Source organism: Atractosteus spatula, chromosome 17 (genome assembly GCF_055471065.1).
Source record: "Atractosteus spatula isolate fAtrSpa1 chromosome 17, fAtrSpa1.hap1, whole genome shotgun sequence".
Taxonomy (NCBI): Eukaryota; Metazoa; Chordata; class Actinopteri; order Semionotiformes; family Lepisosteidae; genus Atractosteus; species Atractosteus spatula.
Window position 1 is genome coordinate 7,628,280 of NC_142722.1, and position 25,669 is coordinate 7,653,948.

Genomic DNA, 25,669 nt, shown 5'->3' on the forward strand with positions numbered 1-25,669 from the left:
TAAAGGTACAAAAGAGCATTGCTTTCCACTTAACAAAATCTAAGCACACAGTTTTACATTATAAAAGGTACATAAAAATACCCTTCCACAAACAATTTTGTGCACATTCTCTCACAAATGTACTGAATAAACATGATTAAACTAAATCTCCTTGATGTGAATATCACAGGTTTGAAAGCAAAGGGTAACTGGTACATTTCCCTAGATCTGATGCGCTCACAACAACATTTTACGGAAGGAAGGCTTTGGTAACAATAGCAATCACTATGAAAATAAACAGAGCACACTCTCCTGCCACTGTGCAGTGATTATCCCAAAACAGACTCCGAATGGAACAGCTATCCTATCAAAAGCCACCCATCTGGGGTATGTTGTACCTAGGCTACAGGATTAGTTCTTTTTGCATGCTTAAAGAAAAAAAATCTGACCAAATTGAATATACTGTATATTAAAAAACAAAACAAAACATCTGCTTCATCATAAGTGGAAAATAATGCTAAGCTTCAGTAAAAATTTAATTAAAATAAATGTCCTTTTTTTTCTTGCTCTAAACCAGTAGTTTAATTTTAAGTCAGTCAAAGCACCACTCCCTCCTCATTCCAGACTGTATTTTTGGGGGTATCACTTTAATGGGTTAACATAATGCATCCTTAGCAAATCTTCAGCTGTGCTGGCCTCCTCTCCCTCACACTAGCACAACCTCTTACAGCGCTGTCCCCCTTCCATGCAGCCATGAACTTTGACACTATGCCCTGCGCCTACCTCTCAGGGGACAGCTCCTCACTGAGGCAAAGCGACACTCTGCTGGTCCTTAGCCATACCCTTACACAGGTCCACTAACCTAGCACTACATTATCTGGAAAAAGTAGAACAAAAAAGGGTGGAAGCTTGAAATACAAAGGCAGAGTTGATTTTTAATTGAGGTTTTGATTTTTAAGGTTGACAGGCATGATGAAATGATTAGAACCTGACCACTAACATTAGCACAATAAGATGGACAGCTGTAAAATTACACAGTAGTGGTTATAATATAAATGGGCACAAATTAAATGTCAACTTACTGAAATCTATGCAATACAGTTAGACATATACTGTTTTTTTTCCAGCCTTTCAACTTTCATGTTACTTTACTTTTCAAGTGTTAAAAGTAAAGCAATTTCCATTATCCCTTTCAACATCTCATGAAATCTACATCTATCTGTATTACCAGAAAGCTGAAAGATGGATGCACACAGAGGATTTGCACATTTTTCTATTTCTTTGTATTGCTGCAATTAAACCTAAGCAAAGGGTCTGAATAAATTTTCTTAATAAATGGGATCTTTATCTTTCATGCAAATGAATGTCATCAGTTCAGGATCCTGCCACAAAGTACTAAAGTACAGTGTTTTGTATGAGATTAGCTGGAACACTGGGGAAACTGATAAGATCAAAATTCCTGGAGGGGTTCTGGTCAAAGTCCAGCCTTAACACTAAATTAAATTAAAACTCCAGCCCAACCACAGGATTTACTGTGGTTACTATGAACTGGAGATCTGGCTTAAACCTTCACTTTACCCCCAGCCTAGACCAGGAGCCTCAAACCACAGTTAAAATCCTGTTTCCTAGTTTTTGTTACAAACTTAGCAGCCAGTAACAGATTTCACCCAATTTTCTACATTAGAGACAAAGGATTTTACAGTTGATTAGAAAGGACATTCACTTGAAAGCACTAACAAGGTAAAGTTTCTATAAATCAACACACAGCCTTTTAGAAGTATTACAACAGTGCAGCTAGTTTAATAATTCTATAGTTTGGTTAGATCCTAATAAATGTGTGAGAGAGAAAGATGAAATATGCAGATTCTATTACCTCACTGTAATGGTGAGGCTGTACAGACCCTTCGTCATTGAGAGGAATGAGCCAGGGAGCTGCTGCAGGGGTATAGATAGGGTGGTGGGAGGCATTTGAGAGAGATAAGATGAGATCACTTTATTCCTATTATCAATTTCTTGTAATAAGAATTACTCTTTTCGCATACCCCAACTTACTCTCCATGAGACACACAGAGAGAATCTTGGGGTCAGAGCACAGGGTCAGCCATTTATACGGCACCCCAGGACCAGTTGGAGTTAAGGGCCTTGCACAGGGGCCCAACAGAATAGGATTGCTCTGCCAGCCGCGGGATACGAACCGGCAACCTTCCAGCCACAGGCGCAGGTCCTTAGCCATAAAGCCACTGCACCGCCCAGATGTGATACACAAAGTGGCGGTTGCGAGACTTGCATATGCAGACGAACTGAAGTGTGTACGATTAAGATCTACCATTCCTCCCGGATTCCTATTATAACTTTGTTAGAATTCCATCGAGACCAGCTATGCAACGGAGATCTCAGGTGGAACCAAAAGCAGAGGAGCAGGCCTTTCAGAAACTGAGTTTGAGAGCCCATAGATAAAAATTCTATGTACTTATTCACTTCTCCAAATCCTTTCAGGTTTTAAGAAATATGTTAATCAAACACCCAATCATTGGCACAAGCAAGACAGCTTGGTGATGGAATTCAATGAGATCTACAGTAACTGACTACTGCTTCAACCAGCTGCAAACTTTGCTCTTAGTATTTTTCCCAAAAATAGTAGTGCTGAATTCGTTGACAATGGTGCTGAATTGTTTGATGATATTGTGGCTCAGTATTACTGAAGATTTATACTTCCAAGCAAAATAATGGTCATATAGTATGACAATTCGAAATAAGTGTTTTTCACAAATTATCCAGTAGGTGTATTTTTGGATTCATAATCTTCTGAAGGTAGGTAATACATTAGATGTAATTTTTAAAGTTTAATAGTTTGGGGAACCTTGGGAACAGACCTGGGTGACAGCAATCTGTCATATAACAATGTAATAATAAGAAAAGAAATGCTGGTGCTAAAGGGAAAGATTTACAGGTCTTGGGAAAATGCTACTAATGTGCGAGTTCCTCCTGAAGAGAGGGTTCACCTCCCTGGGGGGGGGTGCACTCTGAGCTCTTGGGGGCACCTTGACCCGAGGGCACAGCCACGCCTCGTAGTCTTCTTCTGACATGTGCACGATGTGCTTCCGCACAATCTGCAAACAAAGCGGATAAAACTTCGTTTGCTCTGTCATGTTAGCATTAATCTGCACAGGTGTATCAAGATTTAGGCCAGGATTAGATCCAAATTTGGATCCACCTGTTCCTAACAAAATATGCCAGCAAACAGTATCTTTCTGTTCTCCAGCAAATTATTCAAACTGTCTTAAACAAAGCTGCCAAAGAAGGCCTGGGTGTGAAATGTGACACTGGTATTTGGAACTAATGTGGTCTTTATTCAATTGAAAATTCAATGAGACCATAAAACCAGCTTCTTAATTATAGCTATTCAATTAACTACGCAATACACTTTTGATGTGGAATTCGCATTTTTACACTGGTCTGCTTTTATATTCTCAATCAACATCTTACTAAAGCTAAGGAAATACTTAGTGTATTGCAAGAATACAGAATGAAGACACTGTTTCAGCACAGCCCCCAAAATACCGTTACATGCTTTTGTGACTCAGAGGAAGACAGGTTTGGGTAAGAAAGGGTTTAGTTACCTCAACCGCAACAGACACATCTGGAGAACAGAGCTCCCATGTGCGCAGGCTGCCCAGAACCCTGAGAAATTGGTTAGGCCGGATCCTTAGACTTGGCCCATCTGCAAAGTTTGCCAGTTTTTCCAAAACGCGGCGAATTTTTCTGTTTTCCAGAACACTTTCAGGAAGGCTTGACAGCAGTTCGGACAACCTATAAACAAACAGCTGACAACTGAAGCACATAATTTAACAATGAAAGCAACACAGATGCACAGAATTAAAGATCATGCACCTCTGTTCTAAAATGTATGGTCAAGTGCCAGTTCTCACCATGTGCAATGGGTTGGTTTCTCCTCGTTTTCCACAATATCCTTTTCTTCTGCAGGAGTTCCGATCCGATGGAGGTCACGTCGACCGTCTGACACGTGTGCCAGGGACAGGAACATGTGGACACTATTGACCCAGCGCCTCCTGCAAGACAAACAGACAGCACTGATGTTTCATTACATTGATGACAAATGTAAAGGCATGGTAGCAGTCGCAATTTCAGACGTAGATTTAAACATTTGCATAGCCTGGGAAAGGGCAGTGTTAAAATAAATAGCATTTGTAAAACCCACTCCATCACTGAATTTCTTACTGTTCACCAAGTCAGCCATTGATGAAAGAATGTGTCATGATTACTACATTACTTATTACGCATGAGTATACATGCTGAGATACGTACTTTGCTTTGGCTTCCAAATGGTCGTTTAGACTCATGGCCACTTCCTCAGCCCTCTCCAAGATCCTCGCTCTCATCTCAGATGCCATTGATGATTTGCTGGTGATGAACTGACTGGTCGCAGAGAGCTGGCGGACAGGGGAGCTCCGAGTATTTGTGAAAAAAGAATGAATTGAACTGAAACAATATATATATATACTGTATATTTTTCAGCTGCTATGAAGTTAAAATTCACACCTACCATTTTTTAATTAGTTTTAGCAACTTTTAGTCAGGCAAATGTATGAAAACTGGAAGGGTAGGTATTTATTAGCACACTGCCTAAATGTGGGGAATGAGATTGAGAGTTCTGTTAAGAGTTTCAAAAAGAAATAGAATTTTAAATCCATATCATTCGACTGCATGTTTCTAAAATAAAATACACACATCTCTCATCCTTAGCTTGAATCAAACAAAGGAGTGTTAGCCTGTTAAAGCAAACTTTATACATCTATATAGACCATACATATTTTAATTGTATACATTTTGGGGAAAAAAAGAAGGAAAGATGATTTAAAGCTTCACTTTGACTTCAGTTATCTACAGTACCGACTGAAATGAACAAGGCAACACAGGCATTGTTCTGTACCGGTAAAAATGAGGATACCTTTTAGGCCTCTGAGAATGTGTCTCAGGTCCTGATTCTTTTTGCTCATCTCTTCCAGGGATTTCTTTGGCCTGTGACAAACTTAAGGTTACAAAAATTAATCAAAGAATTTGTAGTCTTTGGTATAAGTCAGGGGTTCCCCACCGGGGGATCGTGAACCCCAAGGGGTTCGTGACGGTACTGCAGGGGGTTCGTAAGATTGTGATGGAATCGTCAATGTAAAATCAAATAGTCCTATTAATAAATAACAATGTAATAATAAGAAAAGAAAAACAACAGTAGTAATATTAATATTTTACAAAGTGAAAAGAAGCTTGTTAAGAGGGTTGCTGTAGCATATCTACATTTATTGAAAGGTTTGATTTAGTTAACATCTCAAGGGGATACTTGAGGCAAATAATTTAGGTTGAAGGGGTTCAGCTGACAGAAAAGGTTGGGAACCCCTGGTATAAGTAATACAACAGTAAAACTGCATAGAGCAGTAATTTGTGTGCTTCATAAAAACCCTCTACCATTTTAACTAGTCTTACCTGTCATTTGGATTCCCACTGTGCTGTTCAGAGTTGTGCAACTCCTTGGCCACACTCTGGTGAACAGCATCAAGCAGCTTTTGGAGGTCTGGAATAAAACAATCCCTTTCAATGTTCATTAAAAAGTATTAATACTTGTATTAGTACGTAATGCAGTGTAACTACCCACATTTTACGACACTTACTTTCTACAGAGGCTTTTATTTCTGCCATGCAAAAACAATCTCCTTTAGATGCCCACGTTCTTCAAATTATAAAAAAAATAGAATTGATTTAAACTATGACTGTCATTCATTATGGTATTAATACGTCTTACGTCTTCTGACACTTTTAAAGCTCCGAGCTCGATCTTTGAAGAAAAGTAATACAATAGCGCCCTCTGATGGTCAATGCAAGAAGAGCAATTAATTATCTAGGCACCAGTAAATGTCTAGCATGATCATTCTAATCAAGCACTTACAAATACGTCAGTGCTTAAAATTTCAAACCCCTAATACAGTACACATCTGCAGTATATTGCTTTAGTCCAAAATTATATGCAGTTCTGCATGTAGATACATCCACTAATCATAATAATTACAATTTTAAGAGTGCTATATATTTTACTGTGACGATATAAAACATTATTATTTATCAATATATTCATCTGTCATCTGAAAACTATTACCGATAGTAGAGAGGCTGTTTTCAACTCTGACTATAACTCAACTTTAAGAAATGGCTGGATAAGATCTGTGAATCAGTTACTACCAAACGGACTAATTGAGGTGAATGTTTCCCTCTTGTTGATAAACATACATGTTCATTATCCATGCCAAAGTTACAATATTGTTTGTTTATGATTGAAGAACTACTGGATTACTTTTAACTATAATAACTTAAGTGAAAATTCAAGTGAAATTTGAATCACTATTTTCAGCCTTAGTAATTAAGGCCTTAGAAATTTTAAAAAATACTAATATGTTTACCCTAAAATACTTTTAACCCTTTAAATAGTGAGTTCATTTAAAAGATATTGCTTTTAAAATTCAGTAACTCCTGGATGCAGAAAAATGAATATAAAACGATGCATTATTGTATCAGACAAATAGTAGCCTCTATTTATAAACATTTCCTAGTGTGCAGTGGTATATAAAAATATTTTTGCCTGTATAGCACTATTTTTAGATGAGGGGAACAACAAATACACTTGAGTTCTTCCCATGTGCAACATTCAGCAGTTTAAAAAACCCCACAATGCCGCACATCAGTTCCATACATCCCATTGTATAAACACATGGCCAAGCCTCCCCTTGCCTGCTTCAGAAGAGTGTTCCTATGACAACCATCTTCTGCTCTTTGGCGCATGCAGGGATGTTCCTATCCATTGGCATCCAAAATGAAAGCAAGACAGAAATCAGAGAGGTCCCATTCTTTGCTTCACCTGACTGGAACCAACTGAGACGGAGTCCATCAGTTAAAAAAAAACAACCTCTGAAGGTCACCTTGCACACCTGTACCCATACATACCTATTAGGAGACTCATAAAGATTAAGTAATTTAATGATTGTAAAAGCTTGTTTTTGGCTGGTGCTACAATGGAAAGCTGGAACACAGAATAGAAATATAAGCTTTTTGTACTTTGACACGAATGATCTGCACCTTCATTATTTTTTTTTTTTGCACCTCAGCTAGACACAGATTATGTTCACCTGCAGCCATGGCGAGTTTATGTGTTGCCAGAGACTTCTTACTTTAGCTCAACAGGAGCCAGCACTGAGAGATTGGGTTCTGATCTTGTAAGTGGGGCGGGCGCTGAAGTTCCAGTCAGGAACAGAGCCACTGATGTGATCAACACGTGCCATGATGCACTCAGACAGCCCACTTTCAAGGGAGTGGAAGTTCCAGTGTCTAGTATTAGCTGAGCTATTTGGATTTTTTTAATACAGTATTACCCTTCCTCCCTGCTGACCTCTTTTGTGTAAAGAAAATTGAGGTGAGAGCTCGCTGAAGGAGGTGCCTGTCTCCAGGCTCATGCAGTATTGAGAGAGCGACCCTGCTGCACCTACAGTCTGACACGGGCTCCTTGTCCTCGCTGTCCTGCCTGCTCTGCGCCACAGAGGCCTTGGCGGCCGACTCGCTCTCCTCGGCGGGACCGACGCCCCCTGAAATAAGAACCAGGTCCTCGGAGCCAGGGGCGAGCGATGACGCGCTCCCCATCGTAGGGGTCACAGCGGACGACACCTCGCTCAGACACGAGGAGCCAAGGAATGACGTTTTCCTCGGCTTCACAGACAGCTTGCGAAGGACCCGGGAGGGAGGCTTTTTGGACTAAAAATAAAGAGGGGTGCTAATTAATTTTTTTTTCTAACGGAGCATGACTTTGTAGGCACTCAATATTTTAACCCTATTAAGGACTCCTTGTTTCTGACATGGATGTCAGTCGAATGCTCACAGTTAAAAACAATTTGCATCCAGCGTTCTATAGCTAACAAGTTTTAATCCACACTGAGGACAGGATACTGTCGTTTCAGCATTTAATCCTTTTGTCTCCAAGGAATTGGTATAAGGAAATGCTCATTACACACTGTTTCCCCATTACCAAGCCACGTTCCTTGATTTTTGGAAATCAAGCTTAAATTAAGTTGTTTAATTACTGCTCAATTAATGTAAACTGTGGCTCTTAAAGTAAATCAAAGCAGCCGCAAAAATGGATGTGCAATGCACAAATAAATGCTGACTCTGTGCAAGAACTTCAAGGGATTTAAGAGGCAGGTGGAGTCAATTCAGCCCAGAACAGAAAGGCTTGGGTTTCAAAAGAATGTTTCTGAGCATCATAACACTTTACTGATTGCATTTCAATCATGAAATGCCCCTTTGTCACAATGCAGTTTAAAAGAGAAACGTTTTTGAAGGTCAGAAGAGACTAAAAGAATGGTCTCAATAGAAACCTTGAGTGACTTTTACAGCTTATTAAGGAAAAGAGATCGGGAATATGCGCTGCTCCTGTTTTGAACATCATACATGGAGCAGAGCGAGCAAGGTAAAAAGTAAAAGGATTAGTAAATGTGTATTTTACAGATGAGCAACATTGGGCTTAAATAATTTAAGACTAAAGGCAAAAGGACACATTCTGAACTGACATTCTGACAAGTTATGAGGTAAAAAATTCAGGTGAGAGCCTGAATTACTATTATACCTCTTTCTATTAGTAAAGACAGCTACAGCAATAAATACAGGATGGAAAATGCTTGTCTTATTTCGGAGGCAGAAAAAAATGTACCTTTGACTGTGTAATAAACTGGTCCCATTTGATCTCAATTGCCTTTTCTTTATTCAGTGTCTTTGTCATCATCTTACTTCTGCCAGGATCCCTAAGTAAAGAAAATAATGAGAATATAAGTCCAAAGTGACATGTAAATTATTTCTGTCCCTCTCACAGAGTGCTGTGTACCCCACAAGGTAGCATTTGGGCAAGAAACAAAATAGAAATGATAATTCACCGCAGAAAAGTAGAAGTAGGTTTACACCTACTATTATAACCACATCAGAGCTATAATACTGTAATAAAGGTTTACATTTCTCAATAATATCTTCAAGCTCTAATCCAGGAATATTCTCCCTTAAAGATTTAATAGAAAATTGGATATTGTGCAGGCAATACTGTATTAAAAGCTTTAGGCTGTAATATGGAGCTCATTGACTTTTCATCTTTCAAAGCCGCACCCCACCCCCTCCCCAACCTCAGCAATAAAAAATGTGTAATAAAAATGTGCTTTTTATTCCCACGATTTTGTAATGCCTATTCCATTTGAAGAACGCTAATTCATTTTAATACTGTTATTTCCCCATGTGTGTGGTTGCCCTTTCAAAAAGGTGAATATTAAATTTCTGAACTGTAAAAGTTGTAGTTAGCTGGATTCGTTTCTGGCATCAGAATATAAACTGAATAATTCATTTATACAATTGATTTGATTGTTTTACTAGCAGTCACAAAAATGTAAGTACAATCAAAAGCAATTTACCTGGTTCTTTATACAGCTCTTGGTTAGATTGTGTTAGGGCCTCATGCTATGTTGGAAATTTGTTTTCCTAAGAAGCATTTTTGGTTACTTTTTAAGTGCTTTAAAAAAACCCAATGAGAGGAAAGCACCTCACTTTTATCGCCACTCAGAGGAAACATGCACATTATCTAGAACCTTAATTTTTTAAAAACACATGATCATGCTTTCAACAATGTGTGGGTAACTGTGTACAGGGGTATCTGCAGCATGCACAGAATTTCTAAAAAGCGCATACAGCAAAGAATTAAGTGCTCATAGACGTGCCAAACCAGGTTATTTCACCTTAATACGGAATCCGTTGATTAAATGAAACGGACAGATTAAATGTCTAAAACATTTTTCATATAAATACTTCCTATAGTATATTTAAGGAAGGCATCTTTGATATGGCGAAGGTTCCTGTATCGACCTTCCAGTTAATGTATGTGCGTTTCTGGTATTTGCCAAACACCTTCTCTTTAGGACACTATTCCCATACTGGGACTGTGGTTAGAGGAAACCTAACCAGCTGGCCTCTGTAACAAAGAATGCAATACTTGATGCCGCTGTGATATTTTCAAGATTTTCATATAGAGAAGATAAATATGCGATATATATGAACGCAACCTTTCTATGTGCAGCTAGGGTTAAAAGTTCAGACTACTTGAGGCCCATTAACGTACCCACACTGTGAGGTCGCTCTTAGTATATTTCCAAGAACGGTATTTCAGTCTGGTTTCCACAAGCTCCCTCCGAGGTGCAAATCAATGAGACTTGGATTTTAAGACATGCCCTGACTTACATAACCTGCTCTTACTTCCCCGGTTGAGCAAAACAGAAAAAGAAATCTGTTGCTTACTTTATATCCCAGCAAGAAAAGACAGGCCCCATTCTTCCCAAGGGCTCCAACGTCAAAGCTTCTAGAAGCCAATTTAGACAGCACAGCTGGCGAAAAATTGTTTCCCTGTAATAAAAGAACTTGAAAAGCTGGAAACAAATCAACATTTATTTACCTTTTGTAATAGAGCTTCCTTGGTATTCAAGACTAAGCTTTTTCAATCATAAAGGTGAAACGTCCAATCACTCAGGAATGACACATTAATGGCATCTTAACTTCATCCCCTGCTATAAACAGTGGTGAGCCTAGAGGCTTTCTCGGGTAATTATTATAATAAATAAATCAATACATTTAAAGACAAAACCTTAGAGTATAAATAATAAGCAATTAAAATGATAGTTTCCTTGCAGAAGCTCTGAAACCTCATTCTGACAAAACCTCAGCAGTCAAACGCTTATTGATTTTTTTTTTTATCCTGACAAGTTATTTATTTTTGGTTTTCTGTTTTTATGTATGAAAAGAAAAAAAAACATCTTGTGGAGGTGAATGTCAGGCTGTTTTGACAGGAAGAATGAGTGGAAAGCAGAAGTACAAATAAAAGTGTATAAAATCAGATGTTGATTTATGAAGAGATGCAAGATATTTCAACTTAACAGAATATATTATATGAAGCCTTTTCAGGGTCACCTGGATATGCCCAAGAGCATCAAGAGATGTATGTTATCATTCTCATTACTATAGTACATCATATTGACTTGGGTTGAGAGAAATATAGTATTGTGGACAAATGAAAAAACAAATGCTACTGAAAAAAACAGAAAATGGAAACTGTTTATTTAAATATCTGCATTCTTAAATCTTTTTTCCACTGTAGAGTTGTAACCTTCTGACCTTTAGATGTACGCTTGCCCCCAAAGCATCTGCATTTAATAGCATCAAGGAGATATCAATCAAAGTGACACATTTTCTATCCATGTTGATCCGTGGTGAATGCATTTACTCTATTACTCTCCTCGATTAGCTTTCACATCTCAGGCTTTAGTTATCTGGAGCATTAAAATGCTAATTACGTCTTCCTGTTCAGCATGGCTATTCATATCAAATTGAGCACTTACAAAGCAGGCAGGCAAAGTCTTTCTGATTAAGACCCATCAAAACACGGATAATGACCTTTGAAATGGGTGTTATTTTCTTGTTTCTTGCCAGGGCAACAGGATTTCATTACATGGAGATAAAACATTCATTTTTTTTGACAGGAGGAATAAAGCTGTATGGCTATGAACATCTCCATGACCCTCACCAGGAAATGTGGAGTGAACAAGAATGTATGGATTCATGAACCACTTTCAGTTCGACACTGAACAGTTAATTTCGGATGGTTTTGCCATGCTTTGATCAATGTTTTGTCAAACAAATAGCTCCATACGACCTGCAGACTTAAGATGTAATAATAGATGACCCTTGCAGGAAGGATATAAACATGGCCAGATTTGAACCCAGGAAGAGGCTGTGGCCAGCAGTGCTTTTCCCGACATCTCCCACACTAAAAAGCTAAAAACCAATTCATTGCATCTGGTCCTAACACATTTGTTTTTCCTTGATGCAGTATGGCTGGGTCAATGTTTTTGGTTTATTTCTGTGTACTCCCGATCCTGATCTGTGTGGCTACTGTGTGCTTGTGGCCAGGAGATCAAGGAAACTGGAAGAGCCATTTACTGCAAGCCCATTGTTGGCCAGATGATATATGGTTCATGCATGCAAACTATATAAGGACTACACTTATAAACTTGGAGCTCAGAGATTTACATCTTTTAAGTATTTCTTCTGCTTTAAAAGATAAGGGTGATTCACATCCTAGCTGGGTGGGTGATAATATTCATAATGGTACTCAGAAAAGCCACTGACAACATGGAAGCATTGCAATGAAAACACACTCCCTGTAAAATTTCAAAATAATGTGGAAATATTGCATTAAATATCCATTATTTCGCAAGGGACGACAGAACAAATTAAAGGCTAAAATGGCTGAATTTGCAGAAAGCAACTCTCTTTAGGCCATAAATTAACCTATGACAGTCATTTGACTTGTGCTTGATTTATATTTACAAAATGTGACTTCAAATCAATGGCCTAGACAAACACAAAGAAACGAATGAGGCAGGTTGGAGTGGAACTAGAATTGATTTTAACACCCCCTGCTGGATGGGATGCTGGTCTTTTATAGAGATTATCCCCAGCAGCAGTGGTTCCCATTATAAAGCTGGGTGAACTGGAGAAATGTAATGTACCTCACTTTAGTTATAACAGCGGGAGACTTGAACCTACAGCCCATCAATCATGAGGCCAGAGACTTACCCACTAGACTAAACCATCCCCTCAAACTAACAGTGAAAGGAAGTTAATGGCCCACACTCACTGTGATGCTTCAGATGGCTGTGGAGATGTTAGTGAACAGTGCAGTGGGGTGAAAGGTCGTGCCGGTGAAGCCCTCCGTGCGTGTTTCCTGTATAACTGGCTGTGTTCTGCAGGCAATGCAGTTCTGAAAAAGCTAACCACAGTAAAAAAAATAGCTTCATGTGGTTATATTGATACAGCATCATCAATTACCATGTGACCTTTGCCGTTTTTACCAATAACCCATGCAGACATGAAGCCAACTCAATTCAGCATGATAGTATTTCATAGAGTAACAAGCTCATCTTGGCAAAATGTTCAAGGGTTCTAAACAAAATACTTAATTTTGGCCCACAGAAAAACATCTTCATCAAATTGTGAGCAAACCCAAATTATCTATTGACCTTCTTGTGATAAATTACATTTTAACAACCGCAGTTGCTCACTGACTCATCATCAACTGCAGCACACATTCACTGGCCATAAAACGGCAATTATTAATTATAATGGCGAACAGAATTATGTGGTGTGAGGACCGAAAAAATACGGAGCTAAATGAACAGCAATGATCCGATTACCCCTCTGTGGTCTCATCACTCTCCGAGTCCTCCTCCATGGAGAAGGAGGGGGGCTTGCATGCGGTGCGCCGTAACTCTGCAAGTCTCTGCTGCTCCTCCAGCTGAGCTTTCTGAAGATCCTGAGCCTCCTTCTGTAGGATGTGAAAGTAGCCCTGGCCCTGCTTGACCGCAGACACTAGACACCTGAATGTGAAGCAGAGCACCTGGGATAAGGTGAGCAATTTGTACTATACAACAGCTGCAGCTTTCAGACATCTACCTGAAGCAAATGGGGCCAAAGGCAAATATAATCATTGACTGTTTAGGACTGCTCCTTGCATAGAGAATCTGACCTTCTTCCATCTGGGCATTGATTTAGACTGCTTAGACTCAACAGCAAGAGGACATCTTTTATTCCTATAGATATTAACCCGCTCCATTTGGACAACTGACTGTATATATACTTTATATTTAGTTTCTTTCTCACAGTACATCTGTTAAACGTATTGTGTGTTAAAGGCATCGTTTCATGTGATATGGCCATTAAATGTATAATGCGTTATATGTCTTTACCTGCCTGCAAAGCAAATTTCCCCATCTGGGACAATAAAGTAGGTGAGCAAGTTCCACACCCTTTCATAGGGGAAAAGTCCAAACAGAAGTGTATAAAATCAGATGTTGATTTATAAAGAGACATTTCAACTTATCATATTGCAGTATATTGTTGCACTCAAATTTAACACATTTGGAGGCTAAGAGAAATATGGTATTGTGAAGAAGCGAGCACATCAGACCATATCTTGGTCTCAGAAACAAGAATTCACGAACAAAATACAAGAGACAAACCTTGCACTAAATAAACAGAACCAGAGGTATCCATACAAATGATGGTTTTGCAAACAGCACTGTGGAGTAGGGGCCAGGGGCTCTGGATTGTAGTGGGTTCAAACCCTGTGCTGGAAGCTGTGGTTGTTTTACTGAACAAGGTACTTCGCTCAGATTACTTCAGCAAAATACATACTGTAGCTGGGTGAAAAGGTGCAAATGTAAGTGGTGGTGGATAAAACTGTCAGTTAAATAATAGTAGGAAATAACCAGGAACCTGGGAAGTTAAATTCAAAATGTTACCTATAAAGTTTTCGGAGCCCTCTCAACACATTCAAATTACGGTGAGGAAACAATTATTACACTATAATTATTTACACAAGGCTTTCCATAGTGCTTTAAAAACTTTGAGGGAGCCCACTTCATCAACCACTGAAGCTCACCACCTACCTGGTGGATCTACACCAGCTCTGTACACATTGGGTCATGTCAACAGGCAGAAAACTGGTCAACTCAAGATGATGCTTGTAACACCACTGTATTGTTAATGTCCTCCTAAATTGTTTTCTGCATTGCTTGTAACACCAAATACAAATATTTGCTCTGTAGTTCAGTTAGCGTGGCTAACAGAGAACACAGATGATCTGATAACACTGTTGTGGCTTGCTTTTATAGCAATAATTAAAACCAACAGCTCAAGTCCTGTGTCTGATGCCCAACAACAGCAGGGTAAATTAATATTCCATCCCTTAAAAAGAGAATTACAATGAAACATTGATTATTAAGCAACCCTCTGATGGCAGTAGAATAATTACTTTATTACAGCAATTTAGCTGCAGTCAGTAGTCATCCTCAGAAATCTTGTTTGCTGACAGTCTGAGTTGCCTCTTCGAGTCAGTATGCAAATTGCTTTACACTGACATCAATATGAAAATTAAAATGCTGCACAGAGTGCTGCCGATGTGTAGCAATCACTTGACTTTGCAGTAAAATTAAGGTGATTATAAATCTTGATGAAGGTTTTTTCTTTTCGCTTTTTAAATTTCAAAATTAGTTATTTGACAGAAAAGCTGGCAGATATCTCCAGTATGTAGACTTGGCACTCTGGGTACAGAACTCATGGTCACCAACATGCTCACAACCCTGCAACATTGGAATGAGTGATAGAAGAAGGAGCTAAGGTATCAATTAAAAGCAGAGCCTTTAAGAGAAGCCGTCATCCACGGTTTAGACAATGGTTTCAAAAAAAAACTACAAGAAGGATTTAAAAACAGAAGACTTGCCACAACATTTTTCTTAATTTGTTGACGCACAGTATTTTCACTCCCTAATCCTCATTAACCAACCACATATGGCATAATAGGCCATCTCCCAAGTACCAGTGACATACACATAAAATAGTTGGCACCATCAGCTCTCTGGCAAATTGCACAGTTTGGGTCAAGCAGGGGAGTCATATTAGCATTTGAAATTAGGTTGAAAAATCTATTAAAAACATAAAAAAATCTCAAAATGATTTATTTAGTTCAAGAAAGCAATGGATGGATATAGATACATTTTAAATGAAAGGGGAAAAAATGATTCAGAAACAGAGGGAGACTTTTTTATATTTTAATATTTTAATAGGACTATTCCCTTTCCAAGCCATTCACTTATAGTTTACATTTCAGAAAAATGAAACAAAACAAGCCTAAGGCCCAGCTGTTTAAGTCATTGTTATTTATAATAACCAGCCAAAAGATGATCTTTCTAATAGAAATTCTGCCCAAAGTTAACAGAACTAATCGTGAATGATTTTTTTTCTCTCCTGCTTTGCTCATTTTGAGAGCATTGGGCGTTATTCCCTGAATAATAATTTGCCCTTTCTCTCAAAGCAGAGTACAAGACCGATTTGAGAGAAAATGTGGAGAAATGGTTAAGCCGAGGCCCTTTTGAAAAAAATTCCACCGGTTTCTGGTGTCTGCTCAAACAGCACTCAAGATGATGTAGTTTACTTTCCAAAGGTGTCTTTAATTGTTACTACATCTGTTTGCTTGCTGGGGACTCAACTCAGAAGCCTACTTCATGATCAACAGTGAAATGAGGGCTGGATTATAATCTAAGAGGGAGCGCCATTAAGACAGAGCTCAGGAATCACTTCTTTACACAGAGGGCTGTGGAAGCCCCACCATGATGTTCATGCCAGCATCCTGCATCCTTCAAATACATGTGGATCAATAAGCTACTTGGAAACAAAGGAGCATGGTGAGAAGAATGACCTTCTCATGTTTGTTTCAAAGCAAAGATTCTTTTGTTGCACACATTCAAGCTATTTATTTATCGTTACATTTATGCTACATTTAATTGTGAGAGACCTAGATTGAAACCAGTTCTCAATACTTTTAAGATGAGAAGGTCATCTCATTGTTTCTTTTGATTGTATTCAATTTAAAATGTAATGATTCTAATGTTTTAAAATTGTAATTATGTTATTTTTACTGCTTACTGAGAGAACATATTGTAACACTAGCAGACTCAGATATAATATTACAATATTAACTGCTGCTGAGAAACACCAGGTACTAAATACTTCTTGTAAACGTGGCACAGTGATTGGACGCTGGTCTCTAGGCAACAGATGGCATGTGGTGGCAACAGGAAAGAACCAACTGAAAATAAAAATGGACAGGATCTCTTCCAGAATTAAATCATGTTATCTCAGCAAATACATGTATGAACGACATTTCATATATATTTTGTATCGGCTGTCAGGGTAAGAAAACTTTATATACAACTAGAAGCTAAAATTGTAAAACAAAACTAAATAACCAATAATAAGCATATAAAGTAAAAATAAACTTAATTATAAAAATTATAGATCTGATTTTCTAATTTCTGGAAACTACCAGTATATTAAAGAGCCGGTTAGCCCATAACAGTAAATAAACACTTACTGATTAATGCTTGTACAATACTTACAAAATAAAAACATTCATACAAAAAGACAAATCCCAAGCAGAATGCTAACAGGAAGAGACCTGTTAAAAATTCAAGGCCACATGCTAAAATAGATCAACATGTAAGTCCAGATTATTACTCTTCCTCAAGATGACAGCCAGATCTTTCAAAGGGCTATCACCCAAACCTAGAATATTCAATTTAACAGTGATTAACAGTGTTTCTACTGCTTCCAGACTGCCAAATGCATTTTCTTTCATTTCTGCAAACATACTGCCAATCTACTGACAAGTCTATCATTTTGGAACATTGAGAAAATCAGTCATGTTTGTAAAGTCTTTGACCTAACTTGACACTGTGCTTTTGTGGTAAGATATTGCAGTTTATTTATGACAAAAATCTTTCTTTCTGTCATAAATTATAACGCGGGAACTTACTCAGATAAATTTAACTTAAGCAGCAGGGTTGAAATTTTGGAGACAAGTCCGTGAACTCCTCTGAACTTCGTCTTATCTCTGGTGAAACGAGCAGCAGAGGAAATAGAAGGAGAAAACCATGGCTAATCATGGAAAATGGGAACAGATGAGGTTAAACTGCTTTAATGCATTCTCATTTCAGGGGGTGGCTCTGCTGAAAATTCCCCATTTCTGTAATGTAAGAAACAAGAAGTCGCCACAATCAAAACTCTCGATCAAGTGGCTTTATGCACTTCCTTTTATGCAAAAACAGGCTGAGCAATTAGTCAATAACACTAAGTCAGAGCTTTCTTCTAACTTGGTGATCTGAACATGCTAAGGCCTGGCTTCTAACCAATACAAATTTACCATAGGACTTATTTCTTTTATATATGCTTACTTTTTGTTTTTATTGGAGTTATTAGTTTAATTTAAACACTCAGCTTGCGCCTTGTTGTTAAAATGTATAGCAAAAGGTACTCCGTTTAACTGTTAAAGCATATAGCCTCAATATTTACTACCCAACACCATATAACACATTAAAACCTTCTGTGACAAATACCATAAAAAAATCCTTTGTTCTGATAGGGACAGGAGCAGACAAATTGTGCTAATGAGAAACTGGAGCTGCATTTCTTGAAAAGTTTAACCAATTGCAAATTTGTTTTTCCAAAGGAATTACAAATATGCAACTAATAAATACACGACTAATACATTAATAACCTAGTGCGGAGTGAATTAACAAGTAAAATATGAATTGCTGTTCACAAACATCTGTCATAGCCACAAGGTAAGTGCAGAACAGTGTCCTTATTAGAATTTGGCAACATATTCAAATTTGCAAAAAGTCTTACATATTGTAGAGTGCATCAATCAAAGTCTGGTCTAGGGGGAGAGCTTATGATTTTTTTTAAAAAAAGGTCAGGGAGAAGTTTGCATTAAGAAACTGCTTGCGTTACAATTCTTTAATATAAAAGCCATAATCTCCTGATGCAGCTTGTTGTTTAGACCTAAGAGTGAAAGATCACTGGCTTGCTGAGAGCTGACAGTTGTAGTTCATCACAGTGGGGTTGATGCTGTAAATAGTTCTATAGTACAAAGGCCTCTCTGCATAGAGACAGCAGCAAGAAATAAAAACATTTCTTTAAAAAACAGTTGATGATATAATCTGTTTTAGTGTTAATATTTTACTTTAAATCGTATTAAATTATTTTCACTAATACTGCATGACTAATAAAGCTGCATTAAAGACATTAATATCAAAATATCTTTATGACAGTTGCTTGTGTGATAAATGAGGTTAAGAAACTATGCCATGGTGAAACAGAATGTTATCTGTCCTCTACAGCCAATGTTCCCATATCATGTCCAATGTCCACGTTTTAAATCAATATCTATTTGATTTCAGCCTTGTTGTTTGCCTTAATAGTATTATTCTTTCGGATAATAAAATGCCGAGCCACATGATTTCATAAAACTGCCAGCCGCTCAGTGTTTTGGTATTTCAGTCACAATTGCCAATATTATTTGAAAAAATCAGTATAAACAACCATTCAAAAAGTGTGCAATAAATACAAATATAGCCTGCTTAGGTAATGATTGCCTGATTGAATGTATTGTCCCAAAGAGAAGTTGCCCAGAGAAAAAAATGTTCTGCTTCAACAATAACGAAAATAGTTCAGAGAAACAAGGAAATGCGAAGAGCTGGCTATGTCCTAGAAGGCACAGTGTTACAGCCTTTGACCACCTAATTAATAATTTAAAAACTACAGTGGCTAAAGCGCAGGAAATTCCAAAAAGAAATAACCTGAGTATCATCAGAATGACTAACTCATCTCTGCATGAAAATGATCTGCAAGCTCAGAGACCATTCAGAGGTAACAGTGCCAGCTGAGACACAGAATTGCTGTCTTCTGCAGGCCAGAGACATCTGTCATGGTGGCAAAGGGGATGAACAGGTGATCCATTCACAGATGAAAGTCCTGGCCAAATTTCCCATTTATTTCCCATTTACCAATCATGGCCTCCTAATAATCCCCATCTATGAAGTGGCTTTATCACTCTGTTCTCCACCCCACTAATAGGTGATGTGTGGTGAGCGTTTTGGCGTACTATGGCTGCCATCCCATCATCCAGGTGGGTGTTTTATATTGGTGGTGGTGGAGGGGAGTCCGCACTACCTGTAAAGCGCTTTGAGTGGAGTGTCCAGAAAAGTGCTATATAAGTGTAAGCAATTAATTAAATAAATGAATGTTTTGCAGAAGACAGACACGACAGAAGTCTTACTGCAGCCAGCTCTTAGTCCAGATCCAAGTGCATAAGAACAATTGTGTGGCCTTCTCACCATCACCAATATCATCAACAGGAAATGACTGCAATCAGCCAACCTTCACTGACTGAAGCTGCACAGGAAGAGTGGTGGAACAGCCCACAGCTGTCTGCCTGATCAGAGTCAGATCAGGTCTGTCCACCTGTGTTGCCAGGACAGCGTTAATGCTCAGGGAGGACATACACAATATCTACTTTGTAATGGTTTTATTTTGGAAGTGTCACGTTTCATTGTGCGACCTTATGATTTTTTTTAACGTATATTTTTGTACATATAGATGTACATATTTCTGTAACTTTGTTTGATATTTATGTCTGGGATATTTGATTAAAGAAGCCAAACATTTTTAAAATCAAAATGTTTTGTTCTTCATATATTCACACTTCACTAACCCACATTACATGCATTCTAAAATGCTTACTATTTCTATTCTGCACTGAAGATAATCTGCAGTAAAAAAAAATTAAGAAGTCTTGATAGGGAGTTGATGTCCTAGGCAATTAGCAAATGTGGCTCATGCAAAGCATGAATTTTGACCTTGTGTGAGTCAGGTGTCTCCTGAGAGCTCTCCCATCATCCTCCGTCTTCTCAATGGGAAGCACTCTTGAAGGCACATTCTAAACAGAAGAATATATGAAGTATGAAAGCAAGTTTGGGGGGACTTTACAAATACTTATTTCCTGTAACAAAAACGTTTATGCATGTATGCGTAAAAGCGGCATGTGGTACATCATGGCAGAATACAAAGTGAATAAATAACCTGGAAAAAAAGAAGGAAAATTTAAAATACGAGGATGAATGACAGATTCTCACATTAAACATTTATATCGCTTCAATCCCAGTGGCTTATCTTACTTAATTGGAGTCAGGCTGCCCCATCTATATAAGTCAGACACACATGAATATGCAGTTTCTCAGGTTAGAAAAAAAAATACTCTCCATGGATCTGCTTAATTGTTTCACACAGTAAAGTAGCCATTCCTGTCTTACGTCAACCAGCTGAACTTCTTGCCTTCATGCCTTCCTTAGTTCTAGGATGACATGTAGATTCATTCACCTTTTCAATCTTTCACCTATTCTTGGCTGCTTTCTATCTCTGCATACTCATATATTCAATTCAGTAGGATATGTCATATAGAATGCAAGGATAAGAATACAATTTTAAGTTTTGCAGTGTGTATATTTTCTGTATTACATGACACTCATTAAAAGAATTAAAAAACACCTTTACCTTGCTTTCTTCAGCTGAATCCGGTTTTGCTTTGTTCAACGCACTTTCTTGGTCTTCCTTTGGTCCTCCAGAAGGTTCATCCTTACAAATCTGAAACTCAGTACATTTAAATCTCTTGAAGACCATACATTCCAGTAATAACATTTCACCCTTTCTGCGGCTGTACACCACATCTGGGAGATCCATTCTCATAAATTCTCAATTGGTTTATGCATTCCAGAAACCTTTTTTGCAACAAAAAGTCTAGAAAACAAAAGGTAAATGCAGGAATCTTGAATTCCTTTAAATGTTAAATTAATTTAAGTGGAGCTGTGGCAAACTAGTTGATGTTATTAGTTAGTTGAAAACAATCCATTCCAAGTTGTCTGTATGCTCCTTTATGCCACAGCTGATGAATGATATGAACTAAAACAATCCATGTTAAGCCTAGATATCATATAGCATCAATATAGCCTTTTTTGCTTCATTGGCTTTTTTCTCCCAAAAATCATTTTACAGGTACATTAGTTTATCTCTGGGCGACTATCCAAACTGTGTTGTATTCTTAAAATATTTCCATCATCCTCCAAAAATGGTACGCATTTAAAGTAGGCAGCATCAATTCTCACATTTGAAGAGGCACAAAATTTAACGAATAATTAATTTTTGCAATTATCTTGCACATCATAACTACCTTTTTATTGAAATACTTTCTTTCTTCCTTCGGTTAGATACTACATAAGCAAGCCTATAAGTCCTGGAGGGCAACCATGTCTTCCGATTTTCATTCCACCCAGGACTCTTAATGGCATGATTTGAATCAATTTTTCCACTTAATTAGTCCATTAATATTACCAAGGTCTCCAGTCATTGAGAATTATAAGTTACTTATAAAACCTAGTGGACTGAGGCCCTCCAGGGCCAGGAGTGAATTACTACAGCTCTATATATATAGACAAGGACAGATCTTGAAGAGTCTGTGCATCCACTCCTTTTACAGAAATAAACCAGCTTCACTTTGTCATTAAGAAGACTTTGAAGTCAGTGAAAAAGACCAAACCAGATGTAACAAGGCTGTATGAAATCCATTTTAAATGTACAAATGTGCAGACATATAAACAGTGCAGGTTCCTCCATCATTCTCCATTAATATTGTTATGGCCCACATACTAATGGCAACCTGCTTGCATCAGCCGCTTTACAACAACAATAATGATGATAAATGCAATGTCCACAGAAATAAACTGCCCATTTAACACCAAATCTTCTATGATACATTAGATGCTAAAATTCCATACATCTGCTGAAGCTATTTAAAGTCCCGAGTCATGGACCATGATCATTTTAAAATTGATACATTAACTTCTGTCGACCCCCAGGTGCATTTGCTCCTACTCTGAAGAATAAAAGATGAAACATGTGGTATATGACTGCCAGTGCCAGACCCTTCCCAGCTGCTTTCTTTCAAGTGAATGTCAGGTACCATTTGTAGTAAACTCTTTGCGGCCACATAAATGGTGAATGTCTTAAGGCTAGTGGTAATAGTTATTAAGATCCACAATCCTGTGGGCTTTTGTAGAACCTTACTATTTCAGCTGCTAAAGGTCAGAAATAAATGTTAATTTAGTGCAATCAATCTAATCATTAGTACAGAGAAGTTAAATGGGAGCCCTAAGTTATCAGCACTTTGCGGTTCTGGAGGGAAAGGGTTGACAGTGGTCTTTGCAGAACATGTTTAATCATTTTAAAATCTCCTGTGTATACAGTACATGACTAACTTTTTTCTTCTTTCTAGGGGAACATTAATGGATACTGATCATACTTTTGAAAATGATGTCATTACTATATTGCAAGGGGCAAGCAACATCCCCCAGTTCTGCTGCCACTTTAATCAAAGAGCAGTCCTACTGTTACACCTTGTACCTATAGAAGGTAGCAGGGAATGTCTTATGCCAACGTCTGAATGGGATTTTATACTTCAACACATTGCTGTTTGTAAAAACAATACACCCTGCCCCACAGGTGGGTACAAAATACAGTATTCTTCACTTGACTTTAGGCAATTGAAAGAATCAGGCTCCAGCCATGTTGTTGTGCTGGTAGTCGAGGACATGTGCACGTGCCTAATAAAACAAAATGCAATACTTTGGGAGTGAGAAGGAAACATCCTGAGCATTGCAGTGCCATACAGTAATAACAAAATGGGCTCTAGAATGAATGAAGGACTGCGACCTGTGAACTGACATTCCCTCCTGTCTCCTGTCTGGTAGGAGCAAGGCCACCTGATATAGCCTCACATTTAACACAAGTGGAGGGCCGAAACTCGCACTGCTATCTGCATTCTTTCGGACCTCAGAGGCCAGCCAGGGAAATCCAAATCTATACAATTACTTCAACTATTCAAGGATGACATGAGATGCTTATAAAAAGTTTCTTTTGACAAGCCTATCCCTTTAGTGTGTCCTACAGTTTTTTTTCTGACTTCATGAAACAAACTCAAGAACAACAAGAAAGGTTTGAGTTACAAATATCTGCCAAAGACAGATTCGTTAAAGATTAAACACATAGGTCAAATATTTTTTAAAAATGTAGTAAGATGAACATAGAATATAAAAGTGGTTTCTTCTAATGTTCTATGTTTTCTATCCTAAATAACCGAAAACGCTGAATGTTACTAGGGGAAAACACTAATTTAAGATGGATAATGTAATTATAATTGAGCTGAGTTTTGGCATGCTTACATAATAACAAAAACTAAATTACAAAAAACACAACTAAGACACATTTGAAGTCGTATAAAGCAAACGGACCAATCTGATTTAATTAATAATTATGTATCCCATTTTGAAGGTGAATTGGTCCATTTTCCTATTCATTTCATTGACATACTATGAAGACTACATCATTACTATTTGATAGTTCAAGTAAGACGTGAAGAAGCAATGCACTTCTTAGTTAACAACAGAAATCACCTGTTCAGGTTGTCCTAAAGAATGCAGAATCAGCCTCTTAGGCTCCAGGACAAGGGGTTCTCCAATCTCCTCATACGGCCGCCAATTTACTGCCCTGTAACCCTGGCGAGTCAGTTGCTTCTGTCTCCGACGGTAATTCTCCCTGAAAACTTGCTCCCGATTCGGTTCGCAGGGGTTGTACACGGTGCTACTACGAGCTTGGAGTTTTATCCCCGCGGGAGGACTTATGGGAAGTGGTTTGATAATTACAAAGTTGCGTGGGTCCAGACTTTTACTCGAACACACAGGCATAGCTGCATATTACACTCGGCCTGCTGATGTTATGTCATGAAAGTTTTTAATGCGTATGAAAAAAAAAACTAAACTCCAGAATACGCACAGAACAAGAGCTATTGTAGTGGTCTTCCTATTCCATCTTGGTTTTCTTTTTTCCCGGTATGGTGGTTCTTAGAATACAAAACGCATAATTCAGCGAAGTAATCCCTCTCGTCTCGGTCTTCTACAGTCACGCAGACACTGGCTAGCGTCTTCATTTGTTTCCCTTAGTTACAGTGCAAACAAAAGAGAGGCATAATTTAAGAGAGAAAGGATTCCTGAAAAGTGCGAACCAACCCGTCATAAATACACGTCTGTCAGAAGGCTCGTCTTTAAATAGAGAAGTTCTGCTCCTGGCCTAATTCAATACTTCTTTCGGGAATCTTTTCCAAGTTTGTATTCGGTGCAGGCATTGTGCGTTGTCTGGTTATAAATTAGCTTCTCTGAAACTGAAAGTTAATTGGTTACTGCAGTTATCCAGACGTTTTAATTAAAACGCCACATAAATTTAAGTAGAACTAATAGATCTCGCAGTTAGTATTCTAATTAGTGTCAGTTAACTAATTAGTGTCTCACCGCACCAGCCCATCAAACAATTTCACCTGTTTACAGGACAAATGTTTTATTACTACATGCTTTATAACTAAACTTTGGCAAACAGAAGCAAAAAAATAAAATATATTTTAAAGAATATTAGAAAATGTAAAATAATTAAAAACAGACATTTATTAATCTCGAGGAAATTACTTATTTACTGTGTAAATTCTGCTACTGCAACGTGTCTGATTGCCATCGAGATATTCACTGTTTGGGGAACTGGATTTATTATTGAATACGTACTGTAGAAGGACACGTTTTTAAAATCTCTTTTTAAAATGGCTTGTTCTTAAACTCTCAACTGACAAACAGATATGTATGGGGTGCAATGTCAGTTTTATTTATTTTAATTAGGATCCAGGAGCTTCCAGAATAATCACATTGCCAGGTGATTCTTACATTAGACTGTGATGCTGTAGGTTCTGTAGCCGGAGCCACACAATTGAACACCAGCTGCTAGTTCCAAAGGCAACTGTGTTATCTCATCACCAAAATACCTACCTGGCAAGTGGGGAATGCAGTTCTTTGTACTATCTGTGGTCAACAGAGACATCCAGCAGGTGGTGATCACATTGGGGAATTCAGTCTCCCCAGATGTCCACGATTACAACAATGCACCACAGTGCACACCCATAGTGGTAGGCATGTTTCAATACTGTTCATCAGACAACACCACTGAAATGCTACTTAAAACAAGCCCCTGCCCTCAGACACCAGTGTTGTATAATGGAACTGTTGTC

At 38.1% G+C, this 25,669-nt stretch overlaps 1 protein-coding gene across 1 annotated transcript; it reads right to left on the minus strand.

Moving 5' to 3' along the window:
* Positions 1 to 2,909: 2,909 nt before the first annotated feature.
* Positions 2,910 to 24,422, minus strand: LOC148818970 (coiled-coil domain-containing protein 60-like). The gene is made up of 14 exons (XM_088935921.1): positions 24,018 to 24,422; positions 21,067 to 21,156; positions 20,373 to 20,452; positions 13,311 to 13,493; positions 12,755 to 12,886; positions 10,360 to 10,464; positions 8,741 to 8,831; positions 7,527 to 7,788; positions 5,479 to 5,566; positions 4,949 to 5,029; positions 4,306 to 4,446; positions 3,909 to 4,049; positions 3,600 to 3,789; positions 2,910 to 3,089 (listed from the first exon to the last, which is right to left on the minus strand). Exons 1-14 carry the CDS (start codon positions 24,306 to 24,308, stop codon positions 2,910 to 2,912), a joined length of 2,055 nt encoding a protein of 684 aa, XP_088792047.1. The 5' UTR covers positions 24,309 to 24,422.
* Between the last annotated feature and the right edge of the window lie 1,247 nt (positions 24,423 to 25,669).

Coding starts and splice junctions, on each gene's coding strand:
- LOC148818970 (XM_088935921.1), bottom strand. CDS start 24,308: ATGCCTGTGTGTTCGAGTAAAAGTCTGGACCCACGCAACTTTGTAATT. Junction 12,887..13,310: donor AGTGATGAGACCACAGAGGG/GTAATCGGATCA, acceptor TACTGTGGTTAG/CTTTTTCAGAACTGCATTGC. Junction 4,447..4,948: donor CATTCTCAGAGGCCTAAAAG/GTATCCTCATTT, acceptor AAATACTCGGAG/CTCCCCTGTCCGCCAGCTCT.